Source organism: Aptenodytes patagonicus, chromosome 7 (genome assembly GCF_965638725.1).
Source record: "Aptenodytes patagonicus chromosome 7, bAptPat1.pri.cur, whole genome shotgun sequence".
Lineage (NCBI taxonomy): Eukaryota > Metazoa > Chordata > Aves > Sphenisciformes > Spheniscidae > Aptenodytes > Aptenodytes patagonicus.
Window position 1 is genome coordinate 65,197,326 of NC_134955.1, and position 16,852 is coordinate 65,214,177.

General features: G+C 39.7%; 1 protein-coding gene across 2 annotated transcripts in view; it reads right to left on the reverse strand.

Moving 5' to 3' along the window:
• The window catches only part of SYNE2 (spectrin repeat containing nuclear envelope protein 2), a 205,929-nt gene that overhangs the window by 139,317 nt on the left and 49,760 nt on the right, over positions 1-16,852 (reverse strand). Inside the window, exons 21-33 of one of the 2 annotated variants that reach the window (XM_076345620.1) lie at positions 15,956-16,090; positions 15,644-15,799; positions 14,241-14,452; positions 13,299-13,374; positions 12,079-12,197; positions 11,362-11,485; positions 10,318-10,475; positions 9,725-9,872; positions 7,940-8,538; positions 6,896-7,075; positions 5,743-5,893; positions 3,054-3,212; positions 2,195-2,356 (exon numbers count right to left, since the gene is read on the reverse strand). In XM_076345620.1, the coding sequence (XP_076201735.1) occupies positions 2,195-2,356; positions 3,054-3,212; positions 5,743-5,893; positions 6,896-7,075; positions 7,940-8,538; positions 9,725-9,872; positions 10,318-10,475; positions 11,362-11,485; positions 12,079-12,197; positions 13,299-13,374; positions 14,241-14,452; positions 15,644-15,799; positions 15,956-16,090 (2,379 nt within the window). Of the gene's footprint in view, positions 1-2,194; positions 2,357-3,053; positions 3,213-5,742; positions 5,894-6,895; positions 7,076-7,939; positions 8,539-9,724; positions 9,873-10,317; positions 10,476-11,361; positions 11,486-12,078; positions 12,198-13,298; positions 13,375-14,228; positions 14,453-15,643; positions 15,800-15,955; positions 16,091-16,852 lie in introns of both variants that reach the window. The other variant, XM_076345619.1, reaches the window with a different exon arrangement.

Genomic DNA, 16,852 nt, shown 5'->3' on the forward strand with positions numbered 1-16,852 from the left:
ATTTTACTTCTATATTAACCCAAATAAATTTGCAGGAAAATAATCTTAATTTTGTATTTATTTCTTGCTGCTTCTATTAAAAAGGGATATTCTCAGATATTACAGACTTAAAGAATTGGCATCCTGATGGTACGCTTTGGTAGGGATGTGATAAAATACAACACATGCTGTAAGCACTTTTTAAATGTAAATCCTTTGCATACGAAAAGACCTCTACTCATTTGAATGGGTTTTGGAACAAGACAGTATGTGAAAGTAAAATACCAGCTTCAACTTATGAAACAGCTTATATCTAAAATAGTCACATTGTCTCATATTCCCAAATCAATATTTCAAATTCCCTCAGGACAAAGTATTCCTTTGCAGTCTCTGTACAAGCAATCATCAAAACCCATTCACATGCTGCAGCCCTTAAGAGTTCCTATTTGCATACTGGCTACAGGGGAAAGCAGAACTTCTCTCACATTATTTATACTGAAATTATGTGTAAATATACAGTCAAATAATTCATTACTCTGTTCTTTTGTGACAGGCTTCTTGAAAGCACATGCACCGGTGCTCTGCTGGGCGGTCACAAAGGACCCTGGGTTTCAACCCTATGTAACACGATACACATTGCAACAGTTGGGGTTTTTTTTGTAATTAACATTAATGTAGAGTTGTTTCAGGATCAGCAACAAAAGAAATAATAATAAGTCGATAAATGAACCTGATGCCCTCTGCACTTTAAATCATTTTACAAAAATACCAATCCACTGAGTTCAGTTTTCTCTCCTTCTATTCCGCTTTCACAGTAGCTCATGGGAAACATGGTTTGTCTCTTGCTTGCCCTCTCCTCCCCTCTCTCTTGAGAATTATCCTCTCGCACAGGAGCAGCGGAGTAACCTTAGGCACAGTCACCTCCAGCACAGCCCTTCCTGAGCAACAGTAGAGGCACGTCGGCGGCATGGTCACATCATGCCGGGCTTGAGCAGTTTCCAGGTAACAAAATGGCTCTTAAGATGCAGTTGCCAGCTGGTGCATTTTTACTGGAGCCCTCGGGGACCTGAACTACCCCAGGTAAATTCTAACAATACAATGGTAAAGGCAATAATAATGTGACAAAATATCCACTTCTGCACAGCATGCATACTACTGTTTCACTGGGAAGATCTATATACAAAGAACACCTTGGCTTTTTACTGCTCTGCAAATTAAAACAAATGAGCAGCGCTAACAGTAGCAGTAATGTGGCAAATAAGCATAATAAAAAACAGGGCATTTGTAGCATGTAAACACTGAGAAAAAAATGCCTGCATATTTTCAAACAAGTGGATACGGGATATATTTATGTCTCAACCCCACTCAAGCAGGAAATTACTTTTGTTTAGTAGGTACTGGCTATAACCACAACAAAGCAGCGCAGCTTGTCGATTATGGCCCTGAAGTCAGAAATTAAAATATTTACCCCTGTATGTGAGGCTCTTCAATGGCATAGAGCTAGTGCACGTGTTTTTACACCCAGCTGCATCCCACTGCACCCCAATACCAGGAGTTAATGCCATAATCTGTGTGAAAGGGGCATGGGCAACCCAGGCTCTGCTGATGCCTGCCTGTGTGCAGCCCTCGGAGACCCTTAGCAGCCAGCCACTATTAAGGCTGCACTAAGTTACACTGGGGAGCACACCGGGATAAGGATCACAGGAGCAAATAAGCCACCTCTGCAACCTCTTCTTGAACTGTGCATTGCCCAGCCATTTCTGAGGCTCCAGTATCTTCACTGATGGGCAATTTCTAACTAGAAAACTAATCATTAGCCTATATGCACTCTCTTCCCTTTCTTCTCTAGGCACAAGGAAATATGTGCACCATTGTACTTAGACTACAAGCTTTCCAGGCCTTCTCTTTGCTGTATGTTTGTACAGAACAAAGGAATGAGGAGGCTTTTGTAGTCTAAAGCAGCATTTGCAGTGTTGCATTAATTCAAAACAATTTAGTATACATATACGCTATCTATTCATCAGTTTCCAAGACCTGCATCCCCAATATGTTATGCAATGTCTTCAGTGAAAGTATCTGTGCAGATACAATTGCAAATGTTACAACTTCCTCTGCTTTTGCAGTGCTGATATTTCTGTGCGATGTGAATGTTTATAGTCCAAAGTCCATATCACTACAGTATAAGTTAAGGGTAAAAAATTTCCATTCAATTTACCTTCAACTGCGTAAGGTCCTCTTCGGTCAGACAATGGTCTTCTGCATTCCTAAGTTCTGCATTTGCCCAAGCGTCGATTGTGCCAGATAAACTAAGAAGTTTTTCCCACAAAGCCTGAGCTCTTCCCAAATTATCACAGTAGTTTTCAGTCTTTTCATTGATCTACCATGAGATTTATATACAGAAAACACACAGAGATTTCAAAAATATTGAGTTATATTCCAAAAGCAAAAGCAGCATAATAAAATCAGAGTGAGATGAAACGACCCACAAAAACCAGTGCGGCAAGGGAAAAAAAATCTCATCTATCTTCACAGTGAACTGGTCATAGAGAAGATATTTAAATCCCTGCCACACATGTCACCAAACATACCAATCACAATGGCAGCTTGCCAGTTTTAAGGCAGGTTTAGGAAGGAGCCTTGCTCATTAATGTTTATCTACTCTCAGTAAATACCATCTAATCTCAGTATTGATGCACTGCTTAGATGGACAGTGGCAAACATTTCTCACCAAAAGCACCAGCATTGTAATTCTCCAGATTGTCTCCAAAGTCTAAATCCACAGAAGTTGTTATGGAAGCTTACAGATTCATGCAGAAAGCACAAATATTGCCTTTCTGCATTTCCTAGAATTATTTACTGCCAAGGAGTACCCATGATATAAACTACCTGAAAGATCAGAAACATTACGCCAATAGACACTCTGCAAGCTTTGCTCTGGTTAAACACTTCGATTTATCTCTTAAGAATCTTCGCCATATTGCACTTAATTTATTCCAAATATTACACACGCGTCAGAATCAATTACTGTAATGCATAACAGATAAGACCACCCTGATAATTTACTTTTTACATACATCCAGCCATCTGTCAACAATAATGTTAGCCTCATTCTCGAATGGAGGCTCCTCAAAGCTTCTCATTTTATTGAGCTGGAATTGAAGGTTTTTGCAGATCTGATTTATTTTGTCTACATCTTCAGAGTGATCATTAAATTCCTTTTTTGCCTCTTCAATCTGTGAAAAAGACCAAATGGATATTTACAAGCATGTTTACTTATGACTGTTTATTCAGCAAAACATTTTTAACTGATGTGCTGTTCTTTTTAGTTTAGAGAAACAACAGCATTACACAAAATAATCTATTTTATATAATATGATGAGACTAGGAATGTATCCTGTGTTGCTATATCCGTGTCACGCTGATAGGAACATTTCCCTGTTAGAAATCCATATCATTCTGTTATTGGCTGCAAAACAGCTGAGTGGGACCTATGGATAATATATTTCTGACTAAGAGAGCCAAAACCACAGTTTGCTTTAAAAGTTGTAATTGCAAGATCCAAGGGGACTGTACATCCATACACAAAACCTCAGTTACAGAAATAAACAATGTGCAACATAACAATCATCTGAGATACTATTGCAACTCTAAAAAATATAACCTGGCATTCTGACCCGCAGGTTTTCAACTACTTTTAAAAAAAAAAGCTTAAATCCTACTTAAACATAGCTATTGTCAAATCTGCCATTGCCAGGAACTGAAATGTCCCTTTTTCTTACTTTCTATTTAAACACTAGACTGCTTCTTTGTGCTTAATTGTAATGTATGTCAGTGTTTACAAACAAAATGGAAGCTCGCTGGAAAAGAAACACTGACCTCTAGTGTTAGGCAATTTGATATTAAAAGCTCTCCTTATTTCCCAAAGACAAACATTACATCTTCTCATATAGATACTGCCAGCCACTGAGATAAGGGGAGGGACGGCAGAGCAGCACTCACAAACCAGAACAAGGGAGAGAATCTTCTCTGTTATTATTTTATATAATTATAAATAACAAATCATCAGCACTCAAGGACACGCCTTGTACTGTGCCCGCAGCTATTGCAGACGGCAATTCTGAGAGTGGGAGTTGCAAAACTCAAGGTGAGGAGGAAGGGTTGTTAACAGAGCAAGGGGTTTCCATACAAACAGGGCCCAGGGTATGCAGGCAATCTCCCCTGCAGCAGGAGCCCGAGTGATACGAGGTGCCAGAGGTCTCACTGGTGAAACCAAGAAAAGACCCTGCCTCAGGTGAAGGGAGGGTGGCACACACGGACACCATCCCATCGCCTGAGGGAAGAAAGCGCTTGCATTCCTTCTTAAATTTAACCATCCCAGGCACTGCCTGAGAGCAAATGTTCCTGAATGATACGGGTGATGCCTCATCAGAAAGCCTAAAAATGGGATCTGAACAACCAGTTATACAACCCAGCCAGGAAATGTGAAACCTGTACAGTAAAATGGTCATGATGGACATGCTGCTGTTCGCTAATCCATTAGTCATGGACAACTATGTCCAGTGGTTGTATTCATTTAGCCAAGAAGAACGTAGCTGGCTGTCAAATTTTTGTCTGAAAAAGTGGGAAACTTTAAACTGAAGGAGGGGGTGTCCAGCAATACCTGCTCATTCAGTCTCATCAGCTAATGTAAAAGCTACTGCAAATGTTTAACTGCTACCAAAGACAGCATGGAGCAAATGTTGGTTACGGAGGCCAAGGCTCTCACATAGAAGGTCTGCCTTCTAAGTAGGTTTGTAACATAGGAGAAGCGAGAGGAGAAATACCGAACTATGTTGTTATGGCTAACCGCAACACAGTTTGGTCAGCAAAGTCAGTGTGAGGGCAGAGATTCATGCTGCAAATGTAACCACTCAAGGAAATACTGTATCATCAGCCCAGTCAAAACCATTTTGGCCTCCAGAAGTCCACACCCCAAGGCAGCACCATGCTCACAATCCCCAAGCTGTCTCTGAGCGCGGTGGCAACGACATACAGCGAGGTACACAAGCTCCAGCCTGGGAAGCAGGATAGATCTGTCATGGCCCAACCTCTGAGCACATGTGCCATGCTGACACAGCCTTATGGCTCCTGTTCCTGATCCTGCTTGCTCGGGGCTAGCTGAAGATCTCTGCACAGCACTGCATGGTGCAGACAAACTCCGCAGTCCTGCCTGGGACCCAGTGACATGAGCAAGGAGAGGATATGGATCTAAATTCTTGGTCATAAGCTACAGCAACAACAGAGAAACAAGCAGCTCCAAGGAGTGCATTACCTATTATTTTTGCCTTAAGTGGTACACCATTTTAAAGTATCTTCTTAGTAACAAATGAATTTGCTATTTTTGTATATTTGCAAACTGCCCACTATAAGGTTTTTAACTCAGTAGAAAATATTCTAAAGGGTGTGGGTGAATATGGCTGATTTTAACATGTGTATTTGGTAGGACGGGATTTCATCTTCTTTTGATACTAGATCATAGTTTTTCTATATTGGTTGTTTTTTTTTTTTAATCCCTCCCCTTTAACCAGACCTTGATTTGCTAAGCAAAGCTAGACATCAGCTGAAAACGAAACCAGGGTATGGTCCCTAAATGTATTTTGGAAGCCAAAGTGAAAGTAAGGTCTTAACATTTGCCCTGAAGGCTGGGTGTGCAAGGGCAACCCTACACGCGAAAGCTCCCAGGAAAGGCTTTTCTTTGCTTTTCAGTAAGTTCTTGTTACTCACCTTTGTTATTAGTCTGTTCAAATTCTCCTTCCCCATGTAAGAAGTTTGCTGTGAAAGCACAATCTCCTGTTTCTGGATGATGCTGGTCAGACTAGTTTTGCAGCTTTGATATTGCTTCAGGAGCTCCAGAGCCCTTGCACACTGCTCCTGGCTATTAAAAAGACATGTATTATTTATGGCCTAAGCATAAACCAGCAGCCTTAACCTCTTGTCTGCTTCCTTCTCCTATATTCAAACATGTGGGGAGTTTGACTGTGATGTTTGGAAGAGAGAAAAGGGGGGATAAACCGTACCAGTCATAAACCCTGCAACACTGTATGATACCTGGTGTGGTATTAAGACAGTTTTTGGAATCAGAAATGCCCTTCACCATCATATGCTTCTGATTCACATTTAACTGTGATGTGACCTGAGCAGTTCTGTTTATATGATACTCTCCACCTGAAAGGTGAGCTCAGTCACCAATAAACTGAAATACAACGTACAGCAGATATCACAACAGCTTGGGTGGTGGACAGTGGGAAATACTACCTCAGCTCAGCCTTCAGTGGAATATGAAAACAGATTACTCCCACTGACACCTGTGCAAGCCATGAGGATTAACTAGAACTGTGCCAGTCCATGCAAAGCCTCTAGGCATCTTTAAAAACTGTAAGAGAAGGACAGATGCCCTGGGTGATCAATCATAGCCTTTCCCAGTCCTCAGTCTCACAGACTTATCAAACCAAGCTCCTTTAGTCTTTTCCTGGCTAAGAGACTGTTCCCAGCTGTCCTCTTCCATTTGTTTCAGTTTGACTTATCTTTTCGAATGTGCTGGCATGAAATTCACAGCAAATATAGAAGACACATCATTCCCAGCAGCAGCCAGGTTTTTCTTTTGGATACCAATTAAGTCCAACACATCACTGCATACCTGCTAAATGATGGGACTGTGATGTCTTAAAAATAAAAAACATTCACGAGCTTTGGCTGCAAACTTCTATGTGCAATTCTTGGCATTATGATAGTTTACAGCATCATAATAGTAACATTTGCTACTGTATCAATATTTAATTTACTTTAAAGTATGGTCTAATGCTTTTCTGCTGTTTCATTTTACAAGCAAACTTCTTACTTGTACAATACTACTTTAAAATGTAACTTTTCTCCTTACCATTCAGCAAGCAAGAGTTTTGTATCCTCCCATAACCTCTCTGTAACTCTGCACTGTTCATTTGCTTCCTCTGCTTTTTCCTCTTTGATCTGTGGGAGCTTATTAGCAATCTCTCGCATAGGTTTCATTTCAACAGCAGCACAATCCAATTCCTTTTCCAGTTCCGTTAATGATTTTACCCTTTATTAGAAAAAATGAAATACAGCCTTATATTAAAGCCGGTCTTTGATTTTTTTCCCCAATGTAATTACTAAGTTCCCTAGAAATTCATCCTGAGCTGCACATACCAACTATATTAAATGACATCATAAAAAGTCTAATTTGATCTTCAGTTCGTGTAATTTGACACAGTCCTTCAGATGAGTTATGCTGACCTAAGCCCTGTGAGAAAGTAATCCAAAATCCTAAAGTCCAATAGGGTCTGTATGAACATAGTGAATTATTTTCTATTAAAAGGTAAGTGCATTCTGACTATCTTAAAATATGGTCTAAGAAAGGAAGCTATGCCATAGGACGGGATTTCAGAACTTAAAAAAAGAGTGGCAGCTTATAAACTCCTCCCCCCTCCCTTTTTCCACCCGCATAAACAGTAGTGAATTGTTTATTCATCCTTTGCAAGGCTGTAGAGAGCTCCTCTGAAACAGTATCGGAGACATACAAATCATGTTAGTGGCTTTCTGCAGGTGTGGTAAAATAACACAAGGCTTCTACAAGCGCAGAGTTTCACATCACATGTGTAAGTGCTCAGCAAGAAGACCTGTCTCCCTGTTTGACAGTTTTCTTACTGAAAACTATGATCATAACAATCAACCTCCTTCTATTTTTTCTTCATTAATGCTGCTTCAAACACACACATACATAGAAGTTTAAAAGAAAAGTTATTTAGGCTGTGAGGCAGAGAATAAACCATAAGCTCACAACTTCTTTCAGCACTCCACAGATACTTCAAGACACATGCAAGTTTCAGTGCTCTACTGCAAAGGGGCCACAGGCCCTCTGAGTTCACTGAAATTATGAAATTAAGAGTTTTAAAAAAGAATTCACCTTTGTTGAATAGCTGGAATTGTTGGATCCTTCAAGCCTATTTTGTTAATTCTGTCACGTAGATCCTGAATGTTTTTAAGGAGTTCACCGTTTTTTGTGGAAAAAATCTTGTATAAGTCTTTTTCCTCTGTAAGCACCTGTTCACTTGAGGGTTCATAAGTCGCATTTAGCTCTTCAGATAAAGTCAGAACAAGGTTTTCACAGCAAGTCTTTCTCCCACATTCAGCATCTTCCAAACAGATATCAACTGTTTTCAAGCGTTCATCCAAACATTTAGCCTCTTCTGCCATACGAGAAACTTCTTGTGCAGCCTCTCTCAATGCTTTTCCCTGTATTTCAGGTTGACCTGAGGGATCTGTGAGACATTTGATGGAAGACTGAATCTTCCTCAATGAGCCCATAAAAGCTTCCAGATCTTTAAGGACTGTCTCGCGGATCTGCATTTTATGGCTCATTTCTTCAAGCTGGTTTTGATAGTATATCATAATTTTACTTGCAGCTTGCAGGTCTATTGGATTAAATTCATCTCTTGCTGAACTATCTAGGTGTTCCAATTGTTTGCACACTTCAATCTGATTTAATATGGATCTCTGTAGCTCCTGAAATTGAGAGAACAACCGACAGTGTTAGCAAGTGAAAGAAAATCTGTATCCTGCATTCAAGCTGAACCTATGACTGAAAAAAAAATTATACTCGCAATAAAATAAGTATGCTAAACAGGGTGGTTAAGAAAGAAAACCTCTTTTTTCCTACTTTGGACTTTGGTGGAGGGAAGGAAAAAGAAGAAAAATGAAATAAAATGGTATTCCACGCACAGAGAATTTGGTCAGCACTATAGAAAGCCCAAACCTCTTTCCAGCAATCAGACAAAAAGGAGAGAAAGGTGAGAGTCCTGGGACCGAAACTAGCAGGCTGTCACAGAGGGAGATCACTCAGAGCACAGGCGGGCACATAGATGTTTGTTACTCTGCCATCTTTTAAATGCTTTATGCTATACTTCTGGAGGAGACTTACACGCATTTAAAAATCTCTTGGTGAAGTCTGCATGCTATCTGGTTACAGCCCTCAAACAAACAGCAGTGTGTCAGAGTTGTGAAACTCCAAATGTGCAGGGAGCTGGGAAAAAAATGCAGGGCCCTTCCAGCTAAAAAGAGTCATCTCAGACAGAGAGTGCACATACTCTCTGCCCTACAGCTTGAGAGACCTAAACCCTACTTAGCTCAAGAGCCAAGGGCAGACAAATGCAAACTTTCAGTTCTGCGTAGCAGTCAGTGTGTTTAGCTCAGAGTGCTTATCAAGAACAAAACAATATTCACCCTGCCTAATAGACAGACCAGAGCCTAGGCATAACATACTGATAGCAAGTGAACAAGTTATTGCATACATGCAGAGCTTCCAAAACCATCCTGGGGTGTGCTCAGATACCTCAGCAGATGTGACACAAGACAGCTTGCTTAGCTCACAAATTAACACCACATTATGTATTTCACTCCACAAAGTGATATAAAGCCAGGTGGGAACAGTGTAAATCTGGAAAGTCCTAACCTAAGATGAAATGTTCACGACTATGCTTTTTACAGTAGAGCCTATTGAGGGTCCCTGGCTGGCTCTACAGGAACAAGAACATTTAAAGCAAAGGGAGTAAAATGCTGTTAGACGTTAGAAGATTTGGGAAGTCTTGTGAGCAGTCCCAAACTTCTGAGTGAAAATCCCATTAAGTTCTCCAGTTCCTAGACATATTAAAAACTATTCCAGCTAGGGTGTGATCTCTGCATTTTCCCTTACCTTTAGTTCCCTATAAGCAAGATCACTATTCATCAGATTGAACTGCTGGATGTCCTTTTTCTTCAGCCGCTGATCTAATTCACATAGAAGAAGGGATTCATTTTCTATTGGCAAAACAATTTCCAAAGCAGTCCTTAAAGAGTTTGTTCTACAAGAAAGATAACAAAACATGAACTGGGAAAGCAAGCAGAAAAAGACGCTCAACATTTTACAGAACAAAAAGCCACAAAGATAATGTAATTGACTGTCTAACAGATCTAATCCTCCTGCTCCTGAGGTCAAAGGAGTTTTTCCATTGATTAATAAGAAAAGCACTGTGAATCGCAGTGAATTTAACCAAAAGGTTCAAGGAAGTAACAGCAAACCTGGGAATACTGCACAGTTGATGTTACAGAGATCTGGCTCTGTGCTTCTTGGAGAGATTCACACTCTCTGCAATGTATATATGAACCAAGTATAATTAAGAAAAGCTTAATTTTATGCAATTAAAAATGTGCAGGTATTTTCTGTAACACACACTATTCCCTTCACAATACACACATTAGTTACAATGAACTATTCCTTAGCTAATATCATTAATTGTTCTTTTATACCTGGTACTTATAATATCCTGAAGCTCTTTCCATTCTCCTGTTAGTTTGCTTCTCGTCTCAGAGATAGAAGCCTGCTGCACTTCATCCACAAGATTTTCTAAGGCAGATGAGATGTTTTCCCATTGTGTCCAGCCAGAATTGGTTTCACTCTCTATCACCTAAAAGATACGCAGTGTTGATTGCATTTATATGATAACTGTATTTCTCAAGGGACTGGACAGTTCATAAAATGACAGTCACAAGAGCCTCTGCAGAAAAAGTGAAAACATCACCTGAAAGTAAGAGTATCTATTGCTTTCTTTTTCTTTAAGACTTTAAGTTTTTAGCTGCATGCACATCTCTACCATCTCTACCAACTTTTTATGATGAAAATTTCCATGTTGGATATATGCCTTGGCTACATTTTATAAAAGGTTCAATAAATAGGGTTCAGCCATTTTTACTACAAGAATGAACGGAAAATATCTCAACTTAGTTATGTTCAAAAGAACAAAAACAAGCATAGAACTGAACCAAGTTCTGAGATGCTAGATAACCTTTGTACTCCTTTCAAGCAAGGACTTGATAAATTGCTGTAGTAAATTCTCCAGCATCAGTTATGTGCCTTTTATCATCCCCTTAAGGTTCTCACAAACCTGATCAAGTTATAAGTCCTGGAACAGTTTCATTCTGCACATACACCACTGCCATTTGATCGTTCAACTCTGATAACTCCACCAGCCCTGACCATGGTACATCACTTACCACTCCTGCTGACAAAAAAGCTGCTTTCCATAGTGTTTTTTTCCATGAGACCTATTTCAGCCTGCAGATCACAAACTGAGCGCCACCAATTTCTTCTTTCAGCAACACTTGCAAAACACCACTGTAGGAATGCAGTTCTGCTGAATGCTAAACCCTTGATTTCCCTTCTACTTCTAATAAACCTGGTTGTAAGGATGCTCCTTTTCCCTTGGCAATACACATAACACAGAGAGGTGAGGGCTCTACATGAGAAAATGACAACTTAGGCACCAAGTATGTTTTTAAAAGATGAATACTTACCTGTAGTTCAAGCAGCTTATTCTGAAGGCATGAAGTGCCTTGTATTTCATCTGTAAAGCCAGATGCTACTTTATCTCTGCTGATTTGCAGAAGTTCCTCCACGTTACTTCTTTGTGTGTTATAGCTAAAGAAAGATACGATCACTTTCAGAGAGAATATTACTTCTAATTTAGTGGGACATGGCAGGGGCTGGGACTTGCTGACCAACAGATTACCGTATAAAATAAGCACAGTCTATTGCAAATTTATATTTTTACCTAAGTCCCAAATGAATGGACATAAATGAGCAACATATAAAAGAGCTGAGAAATTGCTCACCTGCCTAATTTTCAAGTATGAATGCCTGCCTGCATTCTCTAAATTCAGTTTTATGAACGTAAAAAGGTCAGTTCTTTAAAAACTTTACACATTTCTTTTATTTTGCGATATTTGAAGTTTTTAGTAAGACAGATACAGATTTTTCTGGCCCAAGAAAAGAGCAGAAGAAAAAATTTTCTAGCTCTAAGTGTTCTTGCTACGAAATCCTAATGTTTGAAGCATTTAGCTATTATAGTGCTTCCTTATCACTTACAGAGCAGTATTAAGTAAATTGTAGTAAAACAAGAACAGAGTTCTGCACAGCAAAAGTGCACCCTATGTTCGATACATTCAATTAATTTATGAATGTCTAGCATAGTATCACCTCAATATACATGCATTTTATCCTTTAAAAATTACCTCTCTAATAAAGCTGGTATGGGCAAATCACTGTCTTCCTCAAATTTCTTTGCATAGCTTTCTCCATTGTGATGTTTCACATCTGGTTCCAAAACTGTATCTGCAGCAGGTCTTGAGGTCTAAGTAAATATAAAAAAAGGTAACAATGACCTCTGCATCATGCTGTGTCAATACATAGTGAAAACTCATGAAAGAAGCAACTGCTTCATGTGTTCCTGTCCCAAGGAGACGAGAGATACCATTCATGAATACAAGATGTGTCATGAACCAAAAGAGCAAATTTTTGAACACTTGCAGCCAGGTCATTCATTCCTTCCACAGATACTGGGTCTTTGGCAAGCACAATCCACTTGTGCAAATTTTTGCTGCAGCTCCATGGACATCCTTGGGCAACCACAAGGCACTGTCTTCTGCAGCTTCTGTCAGGCTGCTTATACCAGATGCCTTTGCATGTGTCTCTCCCTTGATTCCAGGATATACTCTACTGCTCAGTTTGAGGCTGGCTGATGTTAGTTATATAATTCATACTTTGATTTTCCATGAGAGAACAGATTTCATCATTCTATCAGGGACTATATTAGTAGCCTTACAAGAGATCTCCCTTGATAATAGCCAATTCCTACATATCTTCAAACTTTATGTAAATGCAATGCAGTGGGTCCCTTCCTATAAATCACCAGTCTGGAGGCTGTCTGATGAGCTGTCTGCAGCCTTACTTGCATGAATGTTTATCCTAAATGAGACATCATCTGTGGCATCCAAATGATGAACTGCAGTATTCTGTCTCTCTGAAATTAGTTCTAAGAAGTTACATGTGTTCTGGTTTTCTCTGTATTTTTCTAAAGCAAACGCCTCCAACTCTTCACTATTTTTCCTCGCTGTGTCCTCTGAAACTTGTTCAAATTACTGGGACACTATGGGGGATTTGCACTTGAACACAGCTTCACACGACTCTTCCAGCCGAAACCCACTCTTTAGCAAAAGATAATGCAAGGTTGGAGACTCACATCTCCTCAGGATGCCTAGTGCTGTTCCTTGCATGTTACTTTTTAATATTTACTTAGTCTACATTCCCAAGTGCAACAGGTTTTTGACGTCTGACCAGAAGCCCGGGCTCCAACCACAACAAGAATAGTAACAAAAATAATCAGTTTTTCCTTTTGCCAATGATCTCCCCCAGACAGAGCACTGTTTCCTAACAGTAACTATGGACTTCTTACCTCCGTTACCGAAAGGATATCAATTTGTTGAGAAGAACCAGGCTTTTCTCCATTCTCAGAAGCAACAATGGGGCTCCTACGGTTTAAAAGAAATTTCAGCTTAAGAACAAAATATGAAATACAAAGGGAAAAAGAGAAATCCTGGCTAATGATTAAAAATAGTGCTAGTTTATGAAACTTAATACTGAATGTTTAAGTGTACAGTTGCCCATAGTAATATACTGTCCTGGTTTTGGCTGGGATAGAGTTAATTTTCTTCCTAGTAGCTGGCATAGTGCTGTGTTTTGGATTTAGCATGAGAACAATGTTGGTAACACACGGATGTTTTAGTTGTTGCTAAGCAGTGTTTATACTAAGTCAAGGACTTTTCAGCTTCCCATACTCTGCCAGCGAGGAGGTGCACAAGAAGCTGGGAGGGGGCACAGCCAGGACAGCTGACCCAAACTGGCCAAAGGGATATTCCATACCATGGGACGTCATGCTCAGTATATAAGCTGGGGGAAGCTGGTCGGGGGGCAGCGATCACTGCTTGGGGACTGGCTGGGCATCGGTTGGTGGGTGGTGAGCGGCTGCATCAATTTTTTTTTCTTTCCCTGTTTTTGTTTGGTTGATTGTTTGTTTTTTTCTCTCTCTCTCTTGTTTTTTTACTTTCCATGACTATTTATTATTATTGTTATTATTGTTATTCTATTATTTCAAGTATTAAACTGTCCTTATCTCAACCCACGAGTTTTCTTACTTTTGCTCTTCCGATTCTCTCCCACTTCCCACCGGCGGGCGGGGAGGGTGAGCGAGCTGCTGTGTGGTGCTTAGTTGCCAACTGGGGTTAAACCACGACATGTACATAGTAACGTACTTGGTAGTACATTTACAATACCACAGAATTCATCCATATATCTGATTTCTATGAATCTACAACACATCACGCACTCAGTCACCCACTCTTTCTTAGATAACTGTCCTTTTCCAGCATGAGACAGCAGGGCCATGTAAGTATCTGCCACAATTTGTTGAAGTTTTTCTAGCTTTTGTTCACAGTCTGCAGTCAGTGTGCGTATGCCTGGGACAGTTTCTTCTGACAGTCTTCCCAATACTTCAAGGTCTTCTAATGACTTGCTAAGTTCCCTCAGGCTGCCTTCGTGTGAAAAAAAGGCCTAAACAAAGAAAAGCAACATAATTAACTCATGTTGAAGCATAAGGATATGCAATTATTCTCATACATTTTTCTATTTCCATTGTCTTCTTGGATGAGTGCATTTAAAGTATAAGATGTCAAACCAGGAGAGAAACATTTATTTTCCCTCGATTCTTTTTCAGATAGAACCAGGAAAGAAATTAGGATTTCTGGCAACATGTTCCCCAGCTGCATTCACAAGACTATACTGACTCTTGCTTGATTTTGAAATTCATTATGTTACTACAATTTTAGCTACTTTTGGTCCCATGTCGTCTTCACACTGACATCAAAAATACATGTCCCATTGACTACAGAAAAAATAGCATTGGAAAATGTATTTAAAACATTCCCCATCAATAATTATACTTTCTAGGGTGAAATAAAGATATACTAAAACCCTAACAAAATACAAGCAGAAGGAATGCACCTGAGAATGCTTATTTCTCTTTACTCTTGCATATGTAATATTTGCTGAAGATGAACCCATGAGAAGCAAAGACTAAAACTCCACTGAATTCAATGAAGACCAGAATTTCATCAGGAGAGCAATTTCTTACCCTCATAAAGTGGTAAACCGGCCACATCAATGCATCTCAGAGAGGAGGATGAAGGAAAATACTAGAACCAAGGAAGTGTAAAACCCTTTGCTTATGGAATATGTAAGATTCACCGTGACCCACCCTGGCAAGTGAAACACTAATGTCTTAGTCTAACTCTGTGGTTAATTTATACACAGCACAAACACCGAGGTAAAGTGCAGCTATTGCACCGCGAGAAGATACTCTCACCTGAAGGCACCTAACATCATCTACACAACTGTAACAAATCAAGGGAGTCACAGAACACGTAATCATTTCTTATTTTTATACTTTGCACAGCTAAATCGGTTTTAATGCTTCAAGGCTGTCTTAAAAAAAAATGGAAAAAAGATACCATCCATGTAGAAAGCAGGTAATTCTAACAGTCTGCAAGGAGGCTAATAGCTGCAGTCAAAAAAAGTAAAGAAATAATTTGGGTGGTCTCTTTGTTCTGTGTTTACATAACACCGAGCACAAGGGCCCTGTTCCACAAACACATGCTGCAATAATGTACCTAAAAAGGAGCAAGAAGGACAGACAATGCATTCACAAAGAGAAGTAGGTGAGCAGAAAAGGAGTGTGGCAGGTACCTCATGTTCCTTGATGAGCCCTTTAGTTTTATCCATACTTAGGAGTTTCTTCTCTTTCCCTAATTGCTTATTGATTTTTTTAAAAGTTGCGTTAAATTTCTTTTTTTCCCTTTCTACTATGAGCTGGACACAGGATACAATTTCATGATGAACTGCCTGCAAAATTCAAAACACATTATCCCTGTGAGATAGTGAGATGGTATTACAAAGCAAATAAAAACCTCAGAACGTATTGTGACAAAAAAATTGTTATTCAAAGATGCCAGGCCTAATGAGGACAGACAGCAGATTCTCCTTCCTATATTATCTCACCTCCCATCTTTTACGAACATCTTTACTCTTTTCTTCCACTACCAGCTTTTCACAATCAGATGAAATATTTTTCAGTTGTTCAGCTGCTTTCAAAAATTTGTCAAGAACTTTATTGTCCAGAGCATTAAAAGCTTCCTGCAAGAAAAGCATCATAATGAAAAATAAACAGAACCGAATGTAGCTTATTTATCTAATAAAACTACATCAGTAGCACACAAAAACCATGCATAAAGCATGTATACATTGCATGTGTGGGCTGTGATGGCCCTTGCATGGGTGAGTATGATGGCATTCTCCACCCTTGAATACCTGTAAAAAGGTTGCAGGCAGTATCAGTGTATGCTTTTTGGAGAAAAGCAGATGTTGTTCTTGTAACTCCTCTTTTAGGGGCAAATTTGGTACCAAAGAAGAAAGATTAAGGTCCCTGAACGCTGCATCATTTCTAGAGAATATACGTGGCCATGCCCCACGCCTGTCAGAGAGCGGGTGAAAGGTCTGCATCAGTGTGATAGGACCCTATGAGATGGCCTGCAGTGAGGCTCTGCACTGCTCCTGGCACACGGCCACCCAGGACCTGCTGTGCAAGATGAGGCAACACAGATTTTGGGTGCTTCCATTTTTCATACCTCACTAAGGACTCCTTTAAGAGATCCAGATTTTGAGATCGGACACTTTCTTTACCAGTTAGCCACTAGGAAAAAAGAGGTGATTCAGTATTTATAATCACATTTCAAAAACCTGTCCAAGAATTCAGGCATGTGATTCTTGATGAGAATCTTAATTATTAATCAGGCAAAAAAAATGGCTGTAGTTCAGAACATGATGAGTTCTGATGGGATGATGGAGTAATTTAAGTTAAGACAGGGCACTGAATAAACTGCCATACAGATATACCTT